Source organism: Ailuropoda melanoleuca, chromosome X (genome assembly GCF_002007445.2).
Source record: "Ailuropoda melanoleuca isolate Jingjing chromosome X, ASM200744v2, whole genome shotgun sequence".
Lineage (NCBI taxonomy): Eukaryota > Metazoa > Chordata > Mammalia > Carnivora > Ursidae > Ailuropoda > Ailuropoda melanoleuca.
In genome coordinates this window covers 73,762,676-73,788,684 of record NC_048238.1, presented here as the reverse complement: position 1 = coordinate 73,788,684, position 26,009 = coordinate 73,762,676, and the positions used below count along the sequence as shown (strand labels likewise).

The following is a 26,009-nucleotide window of genomic DNA, read 5'->3' as shown; positions in this document are numbered from 1 at the left end:
GCCCCTAAAAACATATTTTATAGTTGTAATTTGAACTTCTTTCATTCATCGAAAACATGGTATTTTTAGAAATTAGAAAGCTGAAAACATCAACTGTGAATGTAATCTAACTAAAAATAGTTAAATTACATGTGTAAACAGCGTGTATCTACTTTTTAATACATGTGATTAGGAAGCAAGTTTTTCCATCTGAAACAAATTGGAAGAAATAGTTTTCAAAAGCCTAACAGCACCATTACATTGTACAGAACTTTTAAAAGGTGGCTTAGGAGATTTTTATTGGAATACGTAATCATCCATTTGTAGGACTTAAATGTCTTAAAGGTGAGGGGCTAACTGACAGAAGTGGAGGTATACAATGTCTACAGGTATCAACTGAGGAAAATGAAAAAAGAGAGATGAAAAGTGAAAAGATAAGTATAGAAAAATAACTGAGGAAGTAAGGGAAAAGAGAGCTAAAAGAAGAGAACACTGCATATGCTGGGTAGTGGCATAATATTATAAAAATTATGTTAGAGACTATAAGTTGTACTCTAATCCTGCCCTTTTCATCAACTTATTGACCTTAGGGTAAATGTCATACAGATTCTATAGAATGTCATTCCCTCATCTTTATATCAGGATTATAATTAATATTATTGAGGTCTTAGAAAGTATCTTTGATGCAGAGAAATTAAAAGTACTTAATATATATACAGACATGTGTAAATCCTATATTTTATCTTTTCTGAATCTCAGATTCCTCTTTTATAAAATTGAAATACTTATCCTACGCCCCACAGGGATGTTGAGGATCAAATGATGTAATAGAAATAATTTCACCTCGTATACTGAAATTCTCTATACAATTAAATGAAGGAATATTCTTGGTGACTTCTACCTATTAAAAACAGAAAATACTATAGAAAAAGCGTCAGAAGATAGAGGTTTTTCGAGAAATTGCTAATATAAGCAAATTAATTTATAATGATAAAAAATGCTAAAGTCTTTGTGATCTCACAAAGAAACAAAAAAATTAATATGCTATGTGTATACTTAATACAAATGACTTACTGTTTGGCATTTGGCCCTTGCACAATTCTTTTTTTCTTGGTAGGGCTCAAACTTGTATATGCAGTTTGAAAACCCTGAGAGCTCATAGGATCATCATCTTGATGTCGTTTATTATTATTATCTCTTTCCTGACTTTGATTTTCTCTTCTAGCTGCTTGGGATGTTGAAGGTTGGTTAGCACTCTGAAACCAAATATTTAGAGAAAACATTTTAAACTAATTCACAAGAATTATTTTTCTTACAAGACTATAATTTTAGTTCATCTATTTTTCATAATCTTAAGAGTTATGACATTTTTACAATCATAAAAGTGCTTTTATAAAGCTGATTTATAGATAGGATTATATTTATCCTAATGCATCTGGTATTAAAATATTTTTAAAGGAAGGTAAACAAAAGTCCTTCTTACACTAGTATAACTGAAAAGTTGGATTAGATGCTTATTTCCATATGAACAGAAATCTTAGAAATAATTTTTAAAAAGATAAATTCACAGGAAAAAATTAACTTATTTGTCTTGATTGTGCCTAGATTCCAGTAGTGGCCTTTTTTACTAGAGCCTTTATCCTACAAGACTCATTGATACATCTTAAAAAATCTGGGTGAGACTGCCATGCCAGATATAAAGATAAAAACTTCCTGTGAAAGTGTTCCTATAGTTCTGGCCTGGACAAGAGGAATGGAAAGAATATAATCATATATGCTACCTGGGAATTTAAGTAAAGAGAATCATAGGCTCGAATTATGCAGAAAGCAAAAATAATATACCAAGTGTTGAAGGCCTTGGGAAATATCAGAGGCTGTGACCTTCAGCCCAGGCTGCTCCAAAATAAATGATAGAAAAAGGAAAGAAATGGAAAACATAAATGATTTTTTTTTCTTCTAAACGTCAATACATGTGAGTTCTGAATAAAATGTACAAGGTACCAATTGTAATTATGATCGCAGTGCATTCAGAGATATACTATTAATTCTCTGGCACCATACCCGAGGTGTTTCTGATGCTGAGGCATTTTCAGTTGCACTGGCATGGGGGATATACTTTATAACAGTAATTATCCCCTGAATTGCAATGCGCTTTTGTTCCCTATACTGCAAGTCTTCAATCTCCTTCCTCACTTCACTTATAGCTGTCAAGAGCGACTCAACTGCAAAAGAATAATTCCAAGGAAATTGTAAGTTTTAAAGAACTGAAATGATAAAAATAAGAATTAGATTTGCAATGTCATTTCACAACATGAAATCACAAACTTGCGACATAACTTAAATTTGTGAAACTTATGTTGATGCTTGGCATCATCCCCTTATGCAATTTTTGTAAAACAGGCAAAATATAGTTATCAGTTAAATTGTGATACAGTCCTCTAGTCTGGAGTCTTAATTTGAAACAGAAATTTTGCATATTGAATGTATAGTTGACCATTGAACAACAGGGGGGTTGGGGACACCAAACCCCTTGCAGTTGAAAATCCATGTATAACTTTTGACTCCCCAAAAACTGTACTAATAGCCTACTGTTGACCAGAAGCCTTATCAACAAAATAAACAGTTGATTAATACATATTTTGTATATATATTATATACTGTATTCTTACAAAAAAGCAATCTAAAGAAAAGAAAACATTGAGAAAATCCTAAGGAAAAAACATGTACAGTACTGTATGTATATTTATCGAAGCAAATCACATATAAGTGGGTCTGTACAGTTCGACCCTGTGCTGTTCAAGGGTCACCTGTAATTTACACATCATATTTCAAAGTATAAAGTGTTGCCTAGCCGCTGGCTGCTGCACAGAAATATACATTTTAATACATACGACCATATACTACATATGCTGGCATTATGAAGTACAAGAGGATGCCAATATTTAGAGGATGGTAGGTTAGTATTTCAAAGTTTCTTTTTTTCCCCCCAAACCACGCACTTCTTTAAAAAAGAATATACTTATATTAAACTTTTCAACCATCATATGTTAATTCTACTAAAATAAATTGTTAGGCCTCTCATCAGTACTTATTCTGCATCTCATTTATTTTGGTGTCATTTTTATTTAAAGATAGTGCTCAATTGTGTGATATCCAATGACTATCATTCCACAAGAGTAGCATAATACAGTGTCAGTATCTTGTTATCAAATTATCCAGTGTCTCCTTGATATCTTTAGTCTCTGTATGCAATGTCATAGGAGTTGGAATCTACTAAAGCCAGATTTGATGTCAATAACATTAAATCAAGATATGATGTCCAGTTAGTCATCATCTATGTTCTCCCTTCTTCTAGTTTAATAAAATCCAAATATTAACCTTTAGAAGGTATGACATGTATTTTTAGATTTTCATAAAGACAAAATTTTTATCAGTGAGTGTTGCTACATATTAGCTCATGATATATATCACACCTATAGCATATAAACATATCATACATGACTAGTAATTACATTAGTACCTTTGACAGAACTACTGTACTTCGTAAATGTCTCTGGCACTGGTGGATAGGGGTAATAGCCACCAATAACAGTATTCTTCACTTCCTCAGAATCGGTCCTTGTTTTAATCCAATGAATAAAGTTTTTTACCTTGGTGTCGTTGGTGTATGGCTGGCCTCTATGACCTTTTTGCAAGAAGGGTAAAACCAAAAAATGAGAAAAAAAACTCACTGTAATAAACTGTATGGGCCTTTTTGTATAACAACAGTTTAATATCAAAATACTCTCTTATGTCACCAAGAAAAGAAGTTCATTTATTTACTGTGTAGCAGATTACACTTAATATGTATACAAAAATTATCAAAGACAGTAAACCAATCCTACATCGAGAAGGAAATCAGACATATTAGAATTCAAGTGGAATAAACCATAACTGCCTACAGGATACTGTAAAGTCATAATCAAAAGAAAACCAATAATCTGGATTTTCTAACTATCAAAATGGTTGGCATCTTCTTAAAAATTTGACTTTTAAATCATATATTAACCTAAAGGTATGGCATCACGTTTGAACTGAATTGCCTATAACATAGCTCGGCATTTAAATTCATGTTCTTAAAACATATTTAACAGTGCCATTTACATCTGATATTGTTAGTATTTATAAAATGAGGTATTGCCAAAGATGTGTATTACATCCTTCCTAGGACTCTCCTTTTGACAAATTTCTTAATTACCAATGTGGTAGTATTTTAGTAAACACACCACTCCACACTACTTCCTCACTCATCTGGAAACTTTTATCTTTATTGTTCTGACCCCGTTATCAGAAAGAATAGAGAAAAATAATGTGCTTGCAGACAACAAATAAGACTCTTCTTGCTTTATAAGTAAAATTTGAGATCAGGTACCAAAATTTGATGAACAGTTTTTAAAAATATTGTTAAGTATTTAAAAATATTGTTTATCGCATCCATATTGTGATATAGGGCCTAACAGTCTTCTATCTATCAAAACAATTTATGATTATCTACCTTACATCAAGCAGGAATTAAAGTTAACCGAAGGACATAAATGCAATTCTCCAGTGAGTCACAAAATCACCTCTTTAGTCATAAATAATCTAGAATCAATACATTTCATAGGCTAAATATTTTTTGTTAAAACATTCTTATGGTGATAAAGGAGGTCAAAACAAAGCTATCTTGTGGCTGAATGTTGTAATGTAAAACTTAATTTAATGAACAGAAAATATATGAAATCTCCAATAAAGTATAAACCAAGAAATTGCTCACCAGTAATGAACACTCGACTCTCATTTGTAGTGGTTAGGTAAAGCAGTTTAGGTACCTGATGGTCATTCCTGACAACTTTCAACTGTGTACACACGAAATAGGTCACTGCAGAAAATGAAAACAGTTATGAAGAAACTTCTGCCTTTCAAAGAGGACCTACCAAGATCAGTATCTAACACAGTGCTTCTCACACTTTAATGAACATAGGAATCACCTGGGACAGTTCTTAAACTGCAAATTCAGATTCAGTAGTTTTAGAGTGGGGCCTGAGATTCTCTACTTCTTAATAAGCTCTAGTGTTGCCAGTCCTTTGACCACACTCGGAGCAACAAGGATCTAACACTTACCTTTTTCTTTAGATAAAGGATCTAACACTTACATTTCCTTTAGAAAGTACAATGGCTGCACCTAACTGAAGTTACTGCTCGCTGCACAGTTGAAGACTCCGAGTCTCTCTAATCAGGCATACAACTGAGTGTGAACAGTTATTTCCTACAGAGGAAAAAAAAAGCCTAGTTTCTCCAGGATGTTTTTACTGATTAACCCAATCTAACACTGATCCCTGAATTAGTCTGACTCCTTCCACCAGATAGGGGTATACACTATTAACTTGAAATTGCTTATGCAAGTGCTTTACAGGTGTTTATCTTAATTAGACTTTAAGTCTCCATGACAGGGCTTATACGACCCATTCTTTTCTGTTCACCTTGCTGAATTGTTTTCAACTGTCTATCAGTTAGTTAGGTAAAGTTGCATTAAGCTAACAACATTTAAAAAATTTTAACTCATCACATGCCAAAACGGTTACGGTCTTATGAACTAGGAAATGAAGAAATAAATGTAAATACCCGTAGTCTCACAATAATGGTAAGTTCTCATTTGAGATAAATACTTCCCTAGAGTATGATAATAACAATAAATTCATTTTCTATATCTAACATTTCCTAATTCATTATCTTATAGCAACAAAAATAAAGGAAATCTGTTGAAATGACTAAGAATTATTCTCAATTTACATCACTCTTCCTTTATTTAAAAGACTGTACAAATATGTCAGTCTTTGTGGTTAACGATGTTGATATAGCAATATTAAAGAAACTTCTAATTCTCATTTCATGACTTAAAAATCAGACACTCCAACCTGACACCTTCCAGCTGTTTGACATCTAAGAAATTACTTAACTCCTCTGGACCTTTGTTTCCTCACCTGTAAATCTGTAAAAACACCAACTTTTAAGAAGGTAACTAAGAGTACAAAATGAGATAACATGTATGAGCATCTGGTATAGAGCAAACACTCAATTTTAGTTCTCCTTAGTTTTTCACTCTCCTTAATCAAAAGTGAAAAAGATTTCCTACTACCAAAGGATTCTGGTATTATTCTAGAAGACAGTTGGTCATGTTCCCCTTCATGGGCCTGAAGCTCCCTCAATACTCACCATTCATTTGATAATTTTTTTCACCTTGGTCAAAATATGAACATAAATTGCGAATGTTGTCAACTACTGTACCAGGGTAAATCTCACCAAGGTCCGTATAAGGCTTTCTTAGGAAGATGTATTTCACATTATCCGAAGAAATAGAACATGCATACTTGGCAACATTTCTGTGAAGAATCATTATCTAAAACTTGTGTCAGCTTGTGGTTTCAAGTGGCAACAAAGAGAGGGCCCCAGCCATAAAACCCACCTAAAACGAGGTAATGGAATTGTCATCAGAAGTCATCACTATCAATCATTTACACCCTGAGAGAAGTTACATGAGAAATCATAGCCCCATTCACCTTGGAAGCCCATGCCTTGGTTTTGGCTAAAACTCTTTCTTCCCTCTCCCTCAATAGTTGGGGTGAGGTTTAGTTCCGTCCAGACACATTTTAAAATTTTAATCTCACAAGCAGATGGTAGAATCTAATAAGGTAATAACTGAATGGTGTGGAATGCTGTTTTGCAATAACCAATAAAAGGGTAGCAGAACAGCCTTTTATACGGTCTCTAGGTATCCTGATGCTCTACAATTTTTACCTTGTTGTTGATTTTAAAAAGTACATATGGTCAAGATTGGGAGTTTTCCCAATGTTGGCAAACATTTAACGATCAGTATTTTATTCATATAACCACTTGAAAAATAGTAAAATAGCACACTGTAGCTATAATAGCTTTATGCTACAAGTTATACAAGGAAAAATTCACTGAAGTTGTTAAAGAGTATTAATTATACTTTTTTCTTATCGTAATAGATCTGAAGCATACCCAAAATGTTTTCAAATGAATAAAATTAGTGGGAAAAATGCCTCTGTATCTGAATAAATGCAAGGGGGAAAGGTCAACACCAAAGTAACTAAAATATTGACCAGCTGGTATAACATTGCCAATGTAATATTAATTTACTACTCAAATGAAACCATACTTACCATTGTCATTATTTAATTACAGTCTGTCAATCCTCTACCAATTAATTCTACATTAGTGAAGTCTTCATTGTCTTTTTTGTGCTCTAGTCAGTTTCAAAATGCATACAAAGGGAACTGATTGCCCATGTTTTAGTTTCACTGAGTGTTAAGCTTTTATGCCTGAAATGCTAATAATGAGAATTGATAAGAGCACCTGTTTCCTGAAAAACTGGTTTCAATCCCAAATTAATTCTGAATAGACAACCAGAAGGTGGTTAATGTCTGTAATACCAAATATGATATTAATATAGAAAAAAATTTAAACATGCTATCACACGGCTTGAATTTGCTAACTCAGTATCATGCCACTCTGTAAGTCAGTACACACTCAAACATTTTAAGTTAACACCCCCAAACCCAAAAAGTAAAAAAGTGCAAATACTGGATTGAGTACTTGGGTAAATATTTTCAAAGATTTCTGGTTGAGATGTAGAAAACAGCTCCACTATAAATGGCTGTTCTGAAGTCCCATCAGCGATGTGAATCCAGCGATATGACCAAAAATCTTCACGGTTTTCTATATGGATAGGATATTAGAATAAATGAAGGTGAACAATTACGCATATATGAGCACAGAACTATTCACTGAAATACTTTTTACAACTTTCAATTTTAAAAACTTACCCTTCTTTTTTGACCGCTGGACCCTTCCTACAAAAATTAAAATGCCAATAACATCACAGATGTAATTTTCTGGCACATCATCCAGTTCGGACCTAAAAAAAGGAAAATTGTTCAATATTGTATCTTTAAACAGTGAAAAAGCATTCTAAAATTATGATTGTGAAAACATATATCAGCATAATTGATATAGCATAATTTGGGGTAGATTTTGAGCAACAATAACACACTGTTTCAGTACATTTCAGCTAATGCTAAAAATTAATATTTGAGGTATTTTACATGAGCATTCTACCTTGTGATAAAGCGGTGATTCAATTTTGGCAATCTCCATTCAGGTTTCACCTGCTTTTCTGGAATGATAATTATGTTAGTTGGAGGATCTCGAAGGTTCAGGCAGATTTCTGGAAAACAAATATATTACTTTAATATGACATTTCATACAGATAAAAGAATATACATGTGTACAAATTGCACAGCAAAATATTAGTCTGAACTCTTCTGAGCCCACCACTAACGTTAAGAACTAGACCATTATCAATATATTTCTTCTACTTATTCCTACATTATCCTATCTACTTATCTCTTGGTCAAAGGTTAGCCATTTTTAGATTTTGTGTTTTGTTATTTTTCTTAATTAAAAAAAGGTTTTTAGCATTTATATGCTTTTGCCCCAACAAAATACTGTTTAGTTTTGTTTTTTTACTTTATATGGCTGAACTCATACCATATTCTGTGTTCTAGGGCTACTCTTTTCACTCTATTGTGTCATAAAGTGAATTTGAATATCAGAATGTGTCTGAAAAAGCACTGTTCTTAAAAAATGTTCTTTAGAGACAACCTTTTTAAAAGTTTCAGATTTGGACCAAGAAATTACTTTTCTTGTATTTACATGATGGTAGCTCACTAAAATGACCTCAGTACATGGCCAATTTTTATTAACATTGTGTTATTGTAGAGGTATTTAAAATTTTCCTTCACCAAAATCTAAATGCACTGACAGTTTCAAATTGATAAAAATGCTTTATTTTTTCACTGGTGATGAAAATCTGAAATGTACATTTGTCATCCTCACTCCATCAATCCCTGACCACTTGAAGGCTTTCTGATTTAAAAAGGAACAAAATTTTCCTAATACACTATCCTGTGATTTACCTTACCTATAAAAATGACTCCTGTTTGATGAATTATTTTAATTTTGAAATGTCAGTTTAAGAGAATCCTAAGTTATTAAATGAAGAAAAACTCAATTTACCAAACAAAGAAGGGTAGGAAGTTGCCTGGTGGAGATGTTTCTCATGCTGGGACTTATCACCACACATTTGATGGTCTTCCTACTCCTTGATGGAACCTTGCTAAACCAGCCCGTCCTGCCTCTGTCAGGCTGCAGCCTGACGGGTTTCATTCTTCACGTTCTCTAATCCCTTGATACCTGGAACCTTGATTACCATTTTACTTCAGCTCTTGTATTTTTCAGTATATTTTCATAACAAGTTCTATTGTCATTTAGATCTAACAACTCTGGGAAATGAAGTCAAAAGACTAATTTCTTAAATTTAGCTCATATTATAATAAAAAGACAAATTGAAACCAAAAAAAATTTCAATGTAGTTGGGTTTATTAATCATTCATTTACAAATGCTCTTCCCTGTGTCCTAAGAAATCCTTCCTTATCCCAAGGTCAAACACATATTTCTTTATAAGTCTTCTAAAAGTTTTGCCTTTTACATTTGCTGTATCTGGAATTGACTTTTTTTTAAAAAGATTTTATTTATTTATTCGACAGAGATAGAGACAGCCAGCGAGAGAGGGAACACAAGCAGGGGGAATGGGAGAGGAAGAAGCAGGCTCATAGCGGAGGAGCCTGATGTGGGGCTCGATCCCATAACGCCGGGATCACGCCCTGAGCCGAAGGCAGACGCTTAACCGCTATGCCACCCAGGCGCCCCTGGAATTGACTTTTTATACAGTATAAGATAGGGATATAATAGGCAAATTATTAGCAGCTTATTAGCAGCCATGTGACTAGAAAATTCACTTTACCTTTAAGAGTTTCAGTCTTTTCATATATAAATGAGGAAAGTTTGTATTACATGATATTACCTTGTACCTACAAAACAGTTTGCATTTTAACAAAGCACTTTCATAGTCATAGTTACCTGATTATATTTAAGTTCCCTTCCAGCTCCAAAATGCTAGTAGGAGTTTGAATGAAATAAATAGCCCCTTCCCACCAAAACCCTAAACTCTTGATGCTATTATCTCAATAGGTATTATATAATATAGTCTGAAAAATCTCAAGATTTTAAAATGTTTACTTGGGATGCTAGCTGAATACTATTTGATAAAAGGTAGAACAGAATGAGATGCAAAATGGCAATATACAAAACCATACATGACTAGCAAATACGTCCTATGTTTTACAAGAGAATTTTCACCTTTATAGGCCTCCATTTATTTGGCCTTTTAAAAAATTACATCTTAGTGTCTATAACTTGGAACTACACATGTAAATATGGAAAAAAAATCAAGATCAATTTATCCAATATTTTGTCTTTCAGCATCAACACCTAGAAGGCAGTGATGGTACCACAAACCCTTATTCCCTTACTGACCAACCCTGACCCCCAATATATACCTTTTCTCATTTATCCTATTCATAACATTTAAACTACCCTGTTATTATTTGTAACCCCCACTCACACTTTCTCCTATCCAACTCATTCTCCCACTCTCCTGACCATTCATTCTTTCCTCAACTACATTTCTGCTTATTTCCTCTCCCCTTTTGTTCATCACATCTTCTTACTGTTTACTGTCATTCATCCTTCATTTTATTGTAATCAGTTCATCTTACTGATCTGTACCATTAGACTAATCTTTTTTCAAGTTTTTATTTAAATTCTGGTTAGTTAACACACAGTGTAATATATTACCCTGTTAGACTAACTTTTTAAGGGTACAACTCTGTATTACTTATCTTTGTATCTCCTGTGTCTAGCATGGTTTACAAAACTCTTCATTTCCCTTCAAAAAATCATTAATCCATTTAATCTTTTTAAAGATCATAAATCAGTAGTTCTCAACTCTAGGTGTGCATTAGAATCAGCTGAGGATTTTTAAAGACACACCAACGTCTTGGTTCCCTCCTCAGAGTAATTAAATCAAAATCGCTGCACCTGGCATGCCTATGGTTCTTTCAGGCTCCCCGAGCGATACTAACCTCCAGCCAGGGTTGAGAGCTGCATATATGTGTGGGCTCAGCAAACTACAGCCTGCAGATGGTTGCCTGTTTTTGCAAATAAAGTTTCACTGTAACACAGCCATGCCCATTCCTTACATATTATCTCTATTTGCTTTCACTCTATAAAGGCAGAGCTGTGTACTTATGACAGAAACTATATTGCCTTTATAGAAATAGAACACTGACTCCCGATAAAGAGGGGAAAAGGCCCTATTCCTTATCAAAAAGGTATGGGATAAAGTAGACTGATGCTAACACTGATAACATTAAAACTGTTTTAAAGACTGAAAGAAACATTTTCAATATATTCTCATCCAAGCCTCTCATTAAAAAAAAATTCTGTATTTGCAATTATTTACCTGAAAGTATAAATAGCCTCTCATATCTTAAAGAGAGTTTCCATTATGAAAATCTGACCCTGTAATTCTATATAGCAGAGGTAGCATACTGCTTGATTCAATTTCAGTGTTTTTAGTAGCTGTTTATCTACTGACCACATGCGGTCTATTTTTCTACCTTCTTTATATTTTTAAGGTTTAGAAACAGCTATTAGTACCAGACACATTGCTAGATTTGCCCATAGCCATATAAAAATTGTGATTTAAATTAATTCTCTTTACACCAGGAAAACAGTGTATCTCATAAAAAGAACACTAGGTTAGGGGTCAGAAAAGCTAGGTTTTACTTTTCACTATGCCAGTGATTTATTATGTGACATCAACAAATTTACTTACCTTATCTGTTATTGACAAATGTCTCAATTTTTACTAAGGCATTTTTTTCACCTAGATATGCTTGGTTGTGGCAAGAATTTACAAATTGATAGACATAATAATACATGTTGCAAATTAGCTTCTTTTTGCCAGTTTTTTCCTGTATTTTCTCAAGTAAGTCCCAACATCAATATTAGTTTAATTTCTTACCTTTCTATAACAAAGAGCAATGAGATAATGGGCTAATTATACCAAACTACTAGGTAATGACTTGTTCATCCAGCAAGACATGATTGATGTCAACCAAATCTTTAAGATTTTAATAAAGAATCATATGAAATTTTCCTAAATAAGCTTATATTTAAGGAAACAGTGGACAAAGGCTATATTTTCTGCACATTCCCAAGTAACTAGTATTAGTAGGGAATTTAGAATACATAGAAATACAGGTCCAGTATAAAACTATTATGAGCCAAAATCAATGCTTAAACTTGTTGAGTGATATAATCTATAATTTTGAAAAATGGAAAAGCAAAAAATTCACATCCACATCTGAACACAACCACTTAATAATTCTAATGCTCCAAAAATATTTAGGATGATGCCAAGATGTCAAAACTTTGATTTCAATACTAATTAGGAAGAGCCTTTTCAAAATTGCAGCAATTCAATTGCATTTGAATACTGACTGCAGGCTAGATAACGGCAATTTCTCAATTTTAAATTTCCTGATTTTGATAGCTGTACTGTGATTATAGAATAGAATGTTCTTGTTCTTCGGAAATACACATTGAAGTATTACTGAAGCGTTCTGAGGTAAAGGGGTATGTGTGATGGCTGCCACTTACTCTCAAATGTTTCAGAGGACAAACATATATGGAGAGAGGTGGGGAATGATAAAGTAAAGGTAAATGTTAACAACTGTTGAATCTGTGTAAAGGGTGTATGGGAGTTCTTTGTACTATTCTTTCAACTTTTACGTAAATTTGAAATTATTTCAAAATAAAATGCTGACAAAAGCCTTTTTGAATAGCACCTTATAGTAACAGAAAAGTATATTCAACTCATTTAGTACTCTAATACAAAAAAATAAAACATGAAATACTTTTTTTTGGTCTGAGGTGTTATAAAATGAATTATATGCCTTACCCACTTTATAAACCACTATATTAAAATTTTTAAATTGCTTTTTAAAAAATAAAAAATAAAAAAATAAAACAAAAATAAGTACATCCTAAGTGGAGCTCATTCATTAATCAACAATAAATATCTCACATTACTTCTTCTTAATAAGTACAATAATAAATAATTTATTAAGTGATTGCTTAAAATTTTTATAGATAAAGAATTTAAAGGCTTACCAGGTTCTAACAGATTCAGCAATTTGTCAGAGCCTTTGGCTGATATGGTACTTTGCAAATTTATACAAACAAAAGAGCCATAAAACAATAAATTTATTGGATACTTAACCCATTGTAGAAATTAGTTTGATCTGTGGATCCACAGGCAGAGGCTGCATCCTGAATGGATAACTCTTTTTAACAGAATAATCCTGAAGCAGAAGAACTAAACCAACCCGCAAACTTTTATACCATTCAGGACACAGGGCATTCCACATAATCACTGACACCGTGCCTGAACTGTCAGCAACTTCCAAAAAGGTCTAGAAAAAAAGAGTGAAAAAGCACAGCATATTTGTTACTTTTATCTACAGGGCATTCTAATTTTAAGACTGAGAAAGCAAAACTATAGGGGAATGACTAAGTTATGATTTTTAGTGATAGAAAATACTTAAGGAAATGTTAAGTGACACAAAATTGTATGTATCATCTCCATTTTGTAAGATAATTTAATATATGACATAGTCATGCAACATATGATATGCACACATATACACATAGATGTGATATATATGGCATACATATGATATAGATATGTGCATATATATCCTGTGTATATATGTAGACATGATATATATGTACAAAAAAGGGAATAAAACCCTTTAATATTAATAGTGGCTCTGGTAGAATTTGGGGTGATATTACTTATCAGCTTTATTTCTATAGCTTTCTGCATTTCCCAAATTACCTCAAAGTATGTATAACTGTTATAATGAAAGCTTAATAAAACGCCTAAAATAATTCTTGATAACATGTGAAAATATGGTAAAATGTTAAGTAAAAAAACAAACAGGGCAGAAATCAAGAAGGTAGTCCTCATTGGCATTATATGGCACAGAGGGTCAAGATGACAGAAAAGTATCAGCTAGATTTGACAATTAGAAGGTCTCTAGTGAGTGACCAGCTGAAGAAAAAAGTCACAATAATTGTGTTGAAAAGTAAATGGGAAGTAAGAAAGTGAAAACATCTAGCAGAGACTACTTCTCCAAGGAGCTTGCCAGAAGAGAAGAAGAGAGGGAATAGAGGAGTCTTGAGGTCAAAGGAGATTTTTGTCTTTTTTTAAAATGAAAGACTAGAGTATGTCTCTATGCTGGTGTAGAAAGCACAGTAGAGAAGAAAAGGTTGAAGATACAGAAAAAAGTGTGAAGGAGACCAGCTGAATCAGGGAATTACGAGGTACCAATACAGAAATAATTTCTTTCTGTATAAGAAATTACATAGAAAAATACCTTGAAATATACATTTATGTATGTTTTTGAAATTATTAAATTAAACTTATAAAATATTATTTGAACATAAATTATCCTAATATGGAGTCAGGTCTGTAAGTTATAATCTATAACCATTACATTAACATGTAATATCTTGTCATTACTTAATACCTGGTATGGCTCAATCATCTTTTTATCAGGTTTTCCATAGTATCGCAGTTTCGATTTATGCAGGATTCTCACAAGCAATGCAGGAAAATTCCTTCTGTTAGCCCAGGTCATCTCAAGGTGAGACAGGGAAATTATTTTCGTATCTAGAATAAAAAAATAGAATTGAAAAAAAATCCTACTTAATATGTCATGGTAATTTAAAAATTGTTTTAATGGTTAAAAATGGTAGCCAGATCATCCCCAAAGCAACTCCTTCTCACCAGCTAAGCCAGTCGATATACTTCTCACATGCAAAACTTAATAATACATGCTATCCTTAATAATTAATAGTAATAGCTAATATATAGGGGAGCCTGGGTGGCTCAGTCAGTAAAGTGGCCAACTCTTGATTTTGGCTCAGGTCATGATCTCGCTGGGCATGGAGAGCCTGCTTAACCTGCTTAAGATTTTTTCTCTTCCTCTGCCTACCCCCCCCAACTCTCTCATGTGCATGCATTCTCTCTCCTTCTCTAAAAAAAATAGCTAATATAGAAATATGCCTTACTATGTGCCCAGCACACAAGTAAATATCTATATTAACTAATATACTATTCTATCTCGAATGCCCTCTGCCTTGTCAAACTGGGTAATTACTTCCTGAAAGATTAGGATCTAAACTCATGTCCCCCTGGGTGGGGGGATGGGTGAAACAGATAAAGGGGATTAAAAGAACACATATTCTGATGAGCACTGAGAAATATATAGTATAGTTAAATCATTACCTTGTACACCTGAAACAAATATAACATTGAATGTTAATTATACTTCAATAAACTCATCTCCCTTAAGAAATTTTGTGGGAAAAACTCAATGCCATGGAATATTTTCCCACTACCAAGCACTTATATATTTAATTTATAGAATTGTTTTATGACATATTTCTGTATTGCCCTCACTGTAGTTTTATATGTATAAGTTCTATATTTCCCCAACATGCCACCATAGTTCTGTACCAGGGCTTTGCACTTGCTGTTCCCTCTGTCTGGAACATCTTCTTAGATACCAGAGTGACTTCCCTCCTCTCCTTCAAGTCTTGCTCAAAGGTCACTTTCTCTTACTACCCTATTGCAAATTGATCCCTTTACTTATGCCCCATCCTGTCTTATTTTTCTACATAGTACTCATTGTCTTCTCATATGCCACATAATTTACTTTGAAATTTTAATCTCCATGCCTGCTGTAAAATACAAAAACTGCTTAAAAGTTATTCACCATCTTTAAAAGATTAACTTGTATTTTTTATTTTATTCTTCCTTGGGTTAAGAGAGGTTCCATCTGCAATTCCCTGTACATTTTGCTCTCTCATAGACCAGTCCCAACTTTTAAAACCTGAATTTGTATTTATTCCAATGTTTTCTTTCACAAGGTATCTCCCACTTCCATTTTAATTTACATAATGTATCACCTACACAACATTTGACATGAAAACCACATTTGTAATTTCTTTTTAATAAGAATTTAAGTGGAATGTTGTCATTACACCTGTATCATAAAAAGCATACTATTTTTAGTCTTCAGACATCTGTATAATTTTCCTTCTAAATTCTTCCAAAACATTAATAGCTCCAAATCAAAGGTCTTAATATTTGCTCTGACATAATTAAGTGATTTCCTTTTTAATTAGGTCAGACAAATTGTGGATCAGCTCTGAATTATCTGAAATGTATGTGGAACACTCTTGGTCAATGAAGGCACATATACTTTCACTAACTAGAATAAATTCAAGAGTTATATGATTTTGTAAAACCAGAGTTCTAAGAGCCACTGCTTCCGCTCTAACAGGGTCCACAGAATTAGCTGTGAACAGACATCTGCCTGGTTAATGTTTTCCCAGTTTGGGTTTTTAACTCACAAACCTCATAGAATATATATATATATATATATCTCAAATCCAGAAAGAAATTACAGGCTATAGATAGACAAAGAAGAATCTGTACAAATTCATAGAAATGTGTTCATTTTCAGGGCGCCTGGGTGGCTCAGTCCTTAAGTGTCTGCCTTCGGCTCAGGTCATGATCTCGGGGTCCTGGGATTGACCCCGCATCACATCGCATCAGGCTCCCTGCTCAGCAGGAAGCCTGCTTCTCCCTCTCCCACTTCCCCTGCTTGTGTTCCCTCTCTCGCTGTGTCTCTCTCTGTCAAATAAATAAAATCTTAAAAAAAAAAGAAATGTGTTCATTTTCAAAAGAAAGAATGAAAATAAACTAGATATTCAATACAAACTGTTAGATAGCAAGCAATGGAACAGTGATTCTCAAACTTTCTGGTCTCAGGAGCCTTTTACATTCTTAAAAATTACTGAAGACTTCAAAAAGCTTTTATTTATGCGGGTAATATCTATCAACACTTGCCATATTATAAAGTAAAACTAAGAAATAAAAAATTATTCACTAGCTCCCTTAAAAACAATAAACTTATTATGTATAATATAAATGGCAAAATGACGATATTTTCCAAAACAAAAAATCTAGTGAGAAGAGTGGCACTGGTTTACATTTTTGTAAATCTTTTTAGAGTCTGGCTTGATAGAAGACAGCTGATACTACCATTTCTTTGGCATTCAGTCTGTTTCAATGTCACATGTCCTGTAGCCTTTGGAAGACTCCAGCGTATACTTTCAGAGAATTAGAGTGTTAAAAGGTAAATGAAGGGGGGCGCCTGGGTGGCACAGAGGTTAAGCATCTGCCTTCGGCTCAGGGCGTGATCCCGGCATTATGGGATCGAGCCCCCACGTCGGGCTCCTCTGCTATGAGCCTGCTTCTTCCTCTCCCTCTCCCCCTGCTTGTGTTCCCTCTCTCGCTGGCTGTCTCTATCTCTGTCGAATAAATAAATAAAATCTTTAAAAAAAAAAGGTAAATGAAGGGTTTTTTTTAAGGTAAATGAAGTCTTAGTATTATTATTATGAAAATAGTTTTGATGTGAATTCCTTGAAAAGGTCTTGGGGACACCTCTAGAGGTCCTTGAACCATACAATGAAAACCACGGCAGAAGAATAAATCTAAGGAATGCAAAAAAGAATAAAGATAAGAGCTGAAAATAATGTATTAGAAAAACATAGAACTGTTAAATCCAATTCCTTGGAAAAATTAATGAAAAGGTAGACCTCTGACAAGTGCAACCATGAAGACAGAAAACAAAAATATGTCTGAAATGTGATCAGCTATAAACCTAGAGAAAAATATTATTATATATGATAGTGTATCACTAAACTCGAAAATATCAGTGAAATTGATAATCTTCTAGGAAAATATGAATTATCAATATTGCCTTAAGAAGCAGAAGAAAACTGGATTAAGTCAATAACTGTGGAAGAACATGAAAAAGTTGACAAATAATGACCTCCAAAATTGGCACCAGGTTCTGACAATTCATTTTATAAACATAGATAAATCCTGAAAAATGATGACAAAAGTAGTATACAGGGGAAAAAACCATAAATCCTAATCATTTATGATGGCAAATATCCTCAATCAAAAACTTTCAAAACCAATATAGCAATATGCCAAATTGCATCATGACCAAGTAGAGTCCTAAAAACCTTGTATTGTTCAAGAGGAAGATATTATAAATTGTGGTAATTCTGCAGATTGACACAAAATTCAAAGTTTAAATAATTCTGTTAAAACAATAAGGGTAACTTGTAGGAGAATACCAATTAATGTATCACTTCTAAAGCACTAAAAAAAAGGAATTTAAATCTTGCAAAAGCAAAAAAAAAAATAAAGCATGGTGTATAGAAAACATAAAGCAGCTCTGCAAGAACAGGTACAAAAACATCATTAATGACTTTAAATTTAATTGGATTAAATTCATCTCTTAAAAGAAAGAGAATTGGTTTGGGTCAAAAACCAAAAACTCGGCTATGTATTTCTTTAAAAGACAAATGTAAAACAAAATAGAAATAAAGAAATGGACAAAGATACGCACACTAGGTCAGTTCTCAAAACATGGCCTTTGTAACACCAGCATCATCACCAGTGAACTTCTTAGACATGCAAATTTTAGGCCCCTACCACAGACCTACTGAATTAGAGACTGGTGGTGGAGCCCAGAAATCTGCATTTTAAAACACTTTTGAAGTGATAGGGATGTCCATTCATGTTTGAGAACCACTGCCCAAAATGCCAACTAAAAGACAGCAGCAGTAGTAAATAGTACTATCGAGACAAAATAGAATTCAAGGCACAAAAGGACAAAAAAATTCCATACTGATAAAATGTTAAAAATCCACCAACAAGATATTACTATGTTATGAAACTTTACACATTATAGTAATGCCTAAATCAAACACTTTCAGAACTACAAGGAGAAATGAACAAAACCACTGTCATAAAGAGAAGCCAGTATTCCTCTCAGAGAAATGGGCAAATAAAATGGATTTTTAAAAAAAGAATATGGAATACTTTAATTAAAAATTTAAAACTTGTTACAGGGGCATTTGGGTGGCTCAGTTGGTTAAGTGTCTGCCTTTGGCTCAGGTCATGATCCCGGGGTCCTGGGATCGAGTTTAGAGTCTGGGGTCCTTGCTCTGTGGGGAGTCTGCTTCTCCGTCCCTCCTGCCCCTTCCCCCCCCACTTGTGCTCTCTCTCTCAACATAAATGAATAAAATCTTTTAAAAATTTTAAAAACTTGTTATAATAGACTTCATATCTAAGCTTTTCCTAAAATTTTGAGGGTAAAGAGGAACTCAAATTTAAAAAATCAGAAAATATGAGTAACGAGTAAAAATAAAATCTCTGCACTTCAAAACCTAGTGTATGCAGCCAAAGCAGTATCCATGGGAAATTTTGAAATTTTAAAAGCTTTTGGAAGAAAGAAACAAGGAAATAAGTGAACCAAACATTCAACTCAAGAAGGGAAGTACAAAAAATACGAACAAAGGAAATACAAGAAATCAAAGATGATAGTGTTAATAAAGTAGGAAACATCTCCCCAATATAGACTTAATTAGTAAAGCTAAAATTCTTTTTTAAAAATACTAATAAAACAGACAAGCTTCTGGCAAGGCTGACCATAAAAAAAGGGTAAACACATAAACATTAGGAATGTAAAATGGGATGAAACAAGACTAAAATATTTTTAAAATATAAACTAAAATTTAAAAATAAAGACTACTGCATACAACTTTAAGATGTAGGTGAAATGCGATTTCCTAGTAAAATACCAACTCTAACAAATGGACTCCAGAAGTGTTATTGATTTCATTATTTTTTCTATGAGAAACTGAAAAGGAGTCATTCTCTTTTTAACCCCTAATCCTGGCCCAAGGCCCCAGGTTCAAATAGTTTTAGGGATAAATTCTACCAAATCTTCAATGAACAAATGATTTCTGGAAGCACAGAAAAACAGGCAAGTTTCCCAACTCATTCTACTAGGCTAATATTAATTAACCTGATATCAATATTGGGCTAAAATAGTAACCCCATAAAAAAATAAAATCTATGGAACAAATTCACTTTAAATATACAGATGTAAATATAACAACTGTGACCAAGTAGAGATACAGAAGTGGTTCAACATTAGAAAATCCACTAACGTAATTTATTTTATGCATTTCTTTATTCAATAAACACTTATTGAATGCCTACCATGTGGCAGACACTGTTCTGGGTATAGGAGAAATGCCCCACAGCACTGAAAAAAACAGCCTCCTTGCCCTCATGGATCTTATAAACCAGTGGGAGGAAAAAGAAAACAACAGAAATAATAATTTCAGACTGTTATCAGTTCTATGAAGGGCATTTCCATGGTGACACAATAATAATAAATGGGGAGGGAATACATATTTAAACAACCCTTTTCTAACATGTTTTATATATTCGAGTTGAAACCTGAAGATAGGAAGGAACTTTCCAGAAAGAGGAAAAAGCAGGAGCAACGTACTAGAGGCAGGAAAGAGCAAGGAGGTTTGAGATCAAAAGGCAGGCTGGTATTTTGGAAACAAAATGGTGGAGGAGAGGGGTTAGAGAAGTGAGTAAGAGGATTCGGTAGGGCAGGGGTCTGTAAACTACAGCCCTTGAGCTAAATCTGGCTTGCAGCCAGGTTTTGTAAATAAAGTTCTACCATAAAACAGCCAAACCCATTAATTTACATATTGCCTATGGCTGCTTTTGCTATACTCTGGCCAAGTTGAATAGCTGTGACTGGAGACTGTATGTCCGACAAAGGCAAAAAGATTTTCTATCTGGCCGTTTAAAGAAAGTTTGCCCACACCACAAGGCCTTGCGCACACTGATAGGGGGTCTAGTTGTTGTTTAAGTGCAATGGGGAGCCGCCGGAGAGATTTAGATAGGAGAGTGGCATGATGCAACTTCCATTTTGAAAAGCTGTCTTTGAGATCACAATATTGGTTACCTTTGGAGTAGGATACTGACCAGGAGAGGGCGTTAGTGAGACTCTCGAGATGCTTAAAACGTTCTGTGTCTTGATGGGGGGGCGGGGAATGGTTTCAAGCTTTATTTTTAAGCTGCATTTTTTTTGTATTTCAAGCTGTATTTTTAAGACTTTAACACTTTGTATGTACATATGCCTTAATAGAAAAGTTTTAAAAAGCACAAAAATGCACCATAAACAAAGAGAAAAGGGACAGAGTGTGAGAATGTAATTTGCAATATATAGCAAATACTATCCATTAGCAAAGAAATTAGAAAAGTCAAGAGATATAATTTAAAATTAGTACGATATGGGGAAATGGGCATTCATACATATGTTAATAGGAATGTAAATTGGTAAAACATTTTCAGAAGATGATTTGTCAATATCCATTAAATTAAAAAATTTAAATACTCTTTAACCCAGCGATTTCACTTCTAGGAATCTATACATTTAACAGAAACACTTGAACATAATGAACAAGTATGTGTATATCCTAATGATGTTCAGTGCCAGATCTAAGACTGAAAAACCAGTAACTGCCTAAAATTGATAATTACCATTCACATGGGCATGATTATATAAATTAAGGTACACCCATACTGTGGAAGTGTGTATGTGCAGATGTACATTAAAGATGCTTGAGATAAGTGTAAACAGCAAATCATGCGACGCCACAGAATTTTTTTTCAGTGATACACACCAAACTGCTGAACCTTTGGAGTTTTGAGAGGGAACTTGAAGGCATAAGAGGAGGAGGTAAAGGGGTCTTTCACTCCACCACGACATTTTATTATTAAAAATTTTAAACATACAGCAAACTTGAAAGAACACCAATATATACCCACTTCTAGATTTTGCCATCAAAATTTTACTATACCTGGGTCTTACATTTTTAATACAATATAGTTTTTTATGTTTACACAAATAAAGTGCTTTTAATATTATCTTGCCCATAGGTGTTCAATAAGTGTTTGCTTTTCAGTCTGTATTGCTCTTTTTCTTGCTAGCCAACAATATGCTTTTAAATATAGTTTGGATTTTTTTAGCACATGGACATTGCCTTTTGTAATAAAAATATGTGTTCAATAATGGATATCACTGTCATAGTCAGAAAAATGAAATCTATTTTTACAAATTATTATTCCCCTCTTAATTCTTCTAGACACCATTTTTTCATTTATGTATTCAATCCTAAAATAAAAATGATCAACACTTAAGAGTAGTAACGCAGTGCTGCCTTGTTCCATGCTTGAAATAAAAACCATTCCATTATTTCATCCCCGAAATGATTATCTTGCTTTTAGCTTAAGTTATTTAAATCATCCTTGTCCACACATTTCTATAACATCTTTTTTTCCTTATAACCGGATATTCCTTTAATTGCATATTTTTGATCCAGTTGTCTTTTCACTTTCAAGCCTGTTGCTGATACACGTCATAGCAAGATTAGATATGAGCTAATATTATGACCGCAATGTAAAAAGAAAAAAAACTAAAAAGCAGTAAATGTAGAAAATGATCATCTTTCTTCCTTGAGTACTTTCGCTTTTATTTTTTTGCGTTTTATTTGGTCCCCATTCCATACCCGTACATGCCTATAGTTCTATCATTCCCCTTCCATCTCTGATAAAACATGTTTTGCAGCAGTTGCTGATGACGAACAGACATTTTCAGGCTAACTTCCTACTTCTGGTACAGAAGAATTAAACTTCTCAGGTCAATATTGTCCGTGATACGCAATAAGAAACATAAAAATGAAGATTCCAAGCCTGTCCACAAAAATGACACATTCAAAACAGCAGTATTTACATAACTGCTACACTCGAAGACATAAAAAATGGCGTTTCATTAATGCAAATTATTAAGGAATAAATCACGCAACATCCTTTTTTGAATGAAGGTTAAAACACGCAAAACCACAAATATTTACAACTCTTATGACGAATTCAGATCTATACACTCGCCAACCAACACAGAAAAGTACTATTTCCACAAGTGGTTTGGAAATGAAACGAAGATAATTCCACCATAGGCAAACGCACACACAAGTATGTATGCCAGATTAAATCTGAGATGTGTTCAGACACTTCCTGAATAGCCACTTGAATAATCAAAGCAAGACACGGGCTGTGCAAATTTCATTAAGCGAGCGTCAATTCGACATTCAGGAGCATTTGTTTATTCCCACCCGCGGTTTTGAAATGAACAATACCAAAGCACCCTGGTTTCCTTTCCCATTGACGCAAGCTCCCGAAAACTATTTTTTTAAACCCCTCCATCATTCCCTCCAATTACTTACTGTTAAAATTGTGTTCCTCGGGCTGCTTGTTGGTTAACCAAATATCTCCATATGGATCTTCGTTATTCCACAGGGCCAGGTAATGACTCTTTCCGCCTCTCAAAGGCCTCTCCGGTATCTCCTTGTGCGCACTATTTCTGAATGGGGTTTCTAGAGAAATAGCCTCCAGGGTGTCTCCACAGTGGACGTTATCTATGCACAGGATCCCCTGGCCTAACCTCTTCTCGTTGTAAAGACAAGAGACCCTGCAAATTTTCATTTCTATGCCAACTTTAAGAATATTTTTATATACGAGAAAGTTCAGGCTGGGGTCCAGGTAGCACTTTTCCTGGTACACCCCGTCCGAGATCGTCACATCATAGCAGTAAAGGGGAGGTTTGGGTATCGTGTCGCGTGGCTCATCCTCTAACAGGTACCTCTGGACGGCCAGCACAGCGACAGGCACCACCTCCGACGGGGTGACCCACTGCAGAGGTGAATCCGTTATCTGCTCAAGAACCTTTTGGATCCAGGACCTGCGCCCCTGGGCACCGACCCTTCGGATCACCCCTCCCGGGACCCCAGACCGACTTCTCTCAGGATTCGGAAATTCTAGCCCAGCATGTGATGGGCCGGCCTGAGGCTGACCTAACTCACCAGACATTTTGGGGTAACTGCGTACTCTCTTCGCTCCCCAAAGCTAGTCTGCCCCGTCCAAAGCTGAGGACTAAGAAACCTCGCGCTCGGGCGACGATCGCGAGCTGCTCTGCTCCGGCTGTCTGGTAAGGCTCCACCCCCGAAGCGAGGCTGCAAAGATGTTCCGCGCGCCCGCGTCAGCTCTCTCGCTCCACCCCTCTCCCGGCGCGCTTCCAACTCGCAGGCACTGTTACTAGGCAGTTGCCCGCGCGGTTACGTAGCAGATCCACCCACCTGGTGCCAGCCGGGTCGCCTGGGGAGGCGGAGGGGAGGAAGAGCCCTCCGTTGGTCGCCATGGTTCCCAAAACGTCGCAAGAAGGAGGGGGAGGAGCACTCGTGGCTCTTCTAGAAAGGAGAGTGCCGAGAGGCGATGGAAAAGAGAAAGTGGCTGGAAGCGGGGTATCAGTAGTCCTAGCTCAGGTGTTTGGGGGTTTGGGCTTTGGGGCAGCTACAGAAAGTAAATTAGAGTTCATTAATATACATGAATGCCATACCACAGGTCTCCTATAGTATGAATGAAACCAGATAATGTATGCACAGCCCTCAGCAAAGTCCCTAGCACAAAAAGTCCTCCATAAACGTTAGTTGCTATTGCTATAAGCATTAGCATAATTGTCTGTAGTGACTCCCTGAGTGCAGCGTTGGTGAATTAGTGATTAAGTGCAAATGAAAACAGAAAATTATAAAACTGGCTTGGTAAAGAGCTGTCTTTAGGTTAGAATTCTTAAAATGTGCTTAATGTTTTATACAATACCTGGCTTAACAGGCAGCTAAGATATAGAATGTCAGAAACTGCATTTCTAAACTACAAGGAATGTATGTATGCAGAATGACGATAAAGTGAAAATGCTGATAAGAATAGTCCAAATTAAAAATAAGCCATTTGTTATATGTACCCAGCTTTGCTAGTGTACAGACATACTTCTGAGATACTTCAGGTTTGGTTCCAGACCACTGCAACAAAATGAATATGGCCATAAAGCAAGTGAAATGAATTTTGGGATTTCCCAATGTATAGAAAGTTTTATACTATACTGTAGTCTATTAAGCGTGCAATAGCAGGTGGCTAAAAAGAACATTGAACATACCTTAATTTACGAATATGGCTAAAAATGCTAACCATAATCCGGGCTTTCAGCAAGTTGTAATCATTTCGCCGGTTGCCTCAGCGTTGATGGCTGCTGACTGATCAGGTTAATGGATGCTGGGGGTTGGGGTGGCTATGGCAAGTTGTTAAAATAAGACAAGGATGAAGTTTGTCCCATTGATTAACTCTTCCTTTCATGAGTGATTTCTCGGTAGCATGAGATGCTGTTTGATAGCCTTTTACCCACAGTGGAACTTCTTTCAAAATCAGAGTCTATCCTGTCAAACCATGCTGCTGCTTTACCAACTAAGTTTATATAATATTCTCAATCCTTTGTTGTCATTTCAACAGCCTTCACAGCATCTTCACCAGGAGTAGAGTCCCTCTCAAGAACCACTCTTGCCATCCATAAGAAGCAGCTCCCTATCCCCGAAAGCAGCAGTTTTGTCACATCTTCAGGCTCTGCTTCTGCTTCTACTTCTCTTGCTGTTTCCACCACATCTGAAGTTACTTTGCCCTCTGAAGTCTTGAACCTTCAAATTTGTAAAAAAAAAACAAAATACTTGTGAAGTGCAGTAAAGTGAAGCACGATAAAATGAGGCAATGTAGTAATTGTCCTAAGAATTCTTTTCAAAGATGGTTATAGGCTTGTTTTGATTATACTAACTCTTCTTTTGCTCTCTATTTCATCATTGTTTATTAACCATTTATGAAGTCCCTACTATGAGGCAGGCACTGTTCTAGGCCATTGGGAATAACAGTAGTTAGGCTCCTTTAGTCAAGCTTTTTCTCATTTGCTTGGGCTGAAAAACCCTGACATTATTAATATTTAACAAATTCATTCATTCTACACATATTTCTTGAGTATCTGCTCTAAGCCAGGTACAATCTTGCTACGGAGACCAAAGATCATAATAAGGGGAAAGGGAGTGAAGGGGGCAGGAGATAATA

General features: G+C 34.8%; 1 protein-coding gene across 2 annotated transcripts in view; it reads right to left on the bottom strand.

Moving 5' to 3' along the window:
* Positions 1-24,086, bottom strand: part of RADX (RPA1 related single stranded DNA binding protein, X-linked) — a 66,299-nt gene extending 42,213 nt beyond the window's left edge. The window contains exons 1-10 of one of the 2 annotated variants that reach the window (XM_019803115.2): positions 23,297-24,086; positions 14,584-14,726; positions 13,272-13,464; positions 8,140-8,248; positions 7,848-7,939; positions 7,606-7,740; positions 4,775-4,879; positions 3,500-3,664; positions 2,041-2,201; positions 1,054-1,235 (exon numbers count right to left, since the gene is read on the bottom strand). In XM_019803115.2, the coding sequence (XP_019658674.1) occupies positions 1,054-1,235; positions 2,041-2,201; positions 3,500-3,664; positions 4,775-4,879; positions 7,606-7,740; positions 7,848-7,939; positions 8,140-8,248; positions 13,272-13,464; positions 14,584-14,726; positions 23,297-23,939 (1,928 nt within the window). In that variant the 5' untranslated portion in view covers positions 23,940-24,086. The remainder of the gene's footprint in view (positions 1-1,053; positions 1,236-2,040; positions 2,202-3,499; positions 3,665-4,774; positions 4,880-7,605; positions 7,741-7,847; positions 7,940-8,139; positions 8,249-13,271; positions 13,465-14,583; positions 14,727-23,296) is intronic. The other variant, XM_002922597.4, reaches the window with a different exon arrangement.
* Between the last annotated feature and the right edge of the window lie 1,923 nt (positions 24,087-26,009).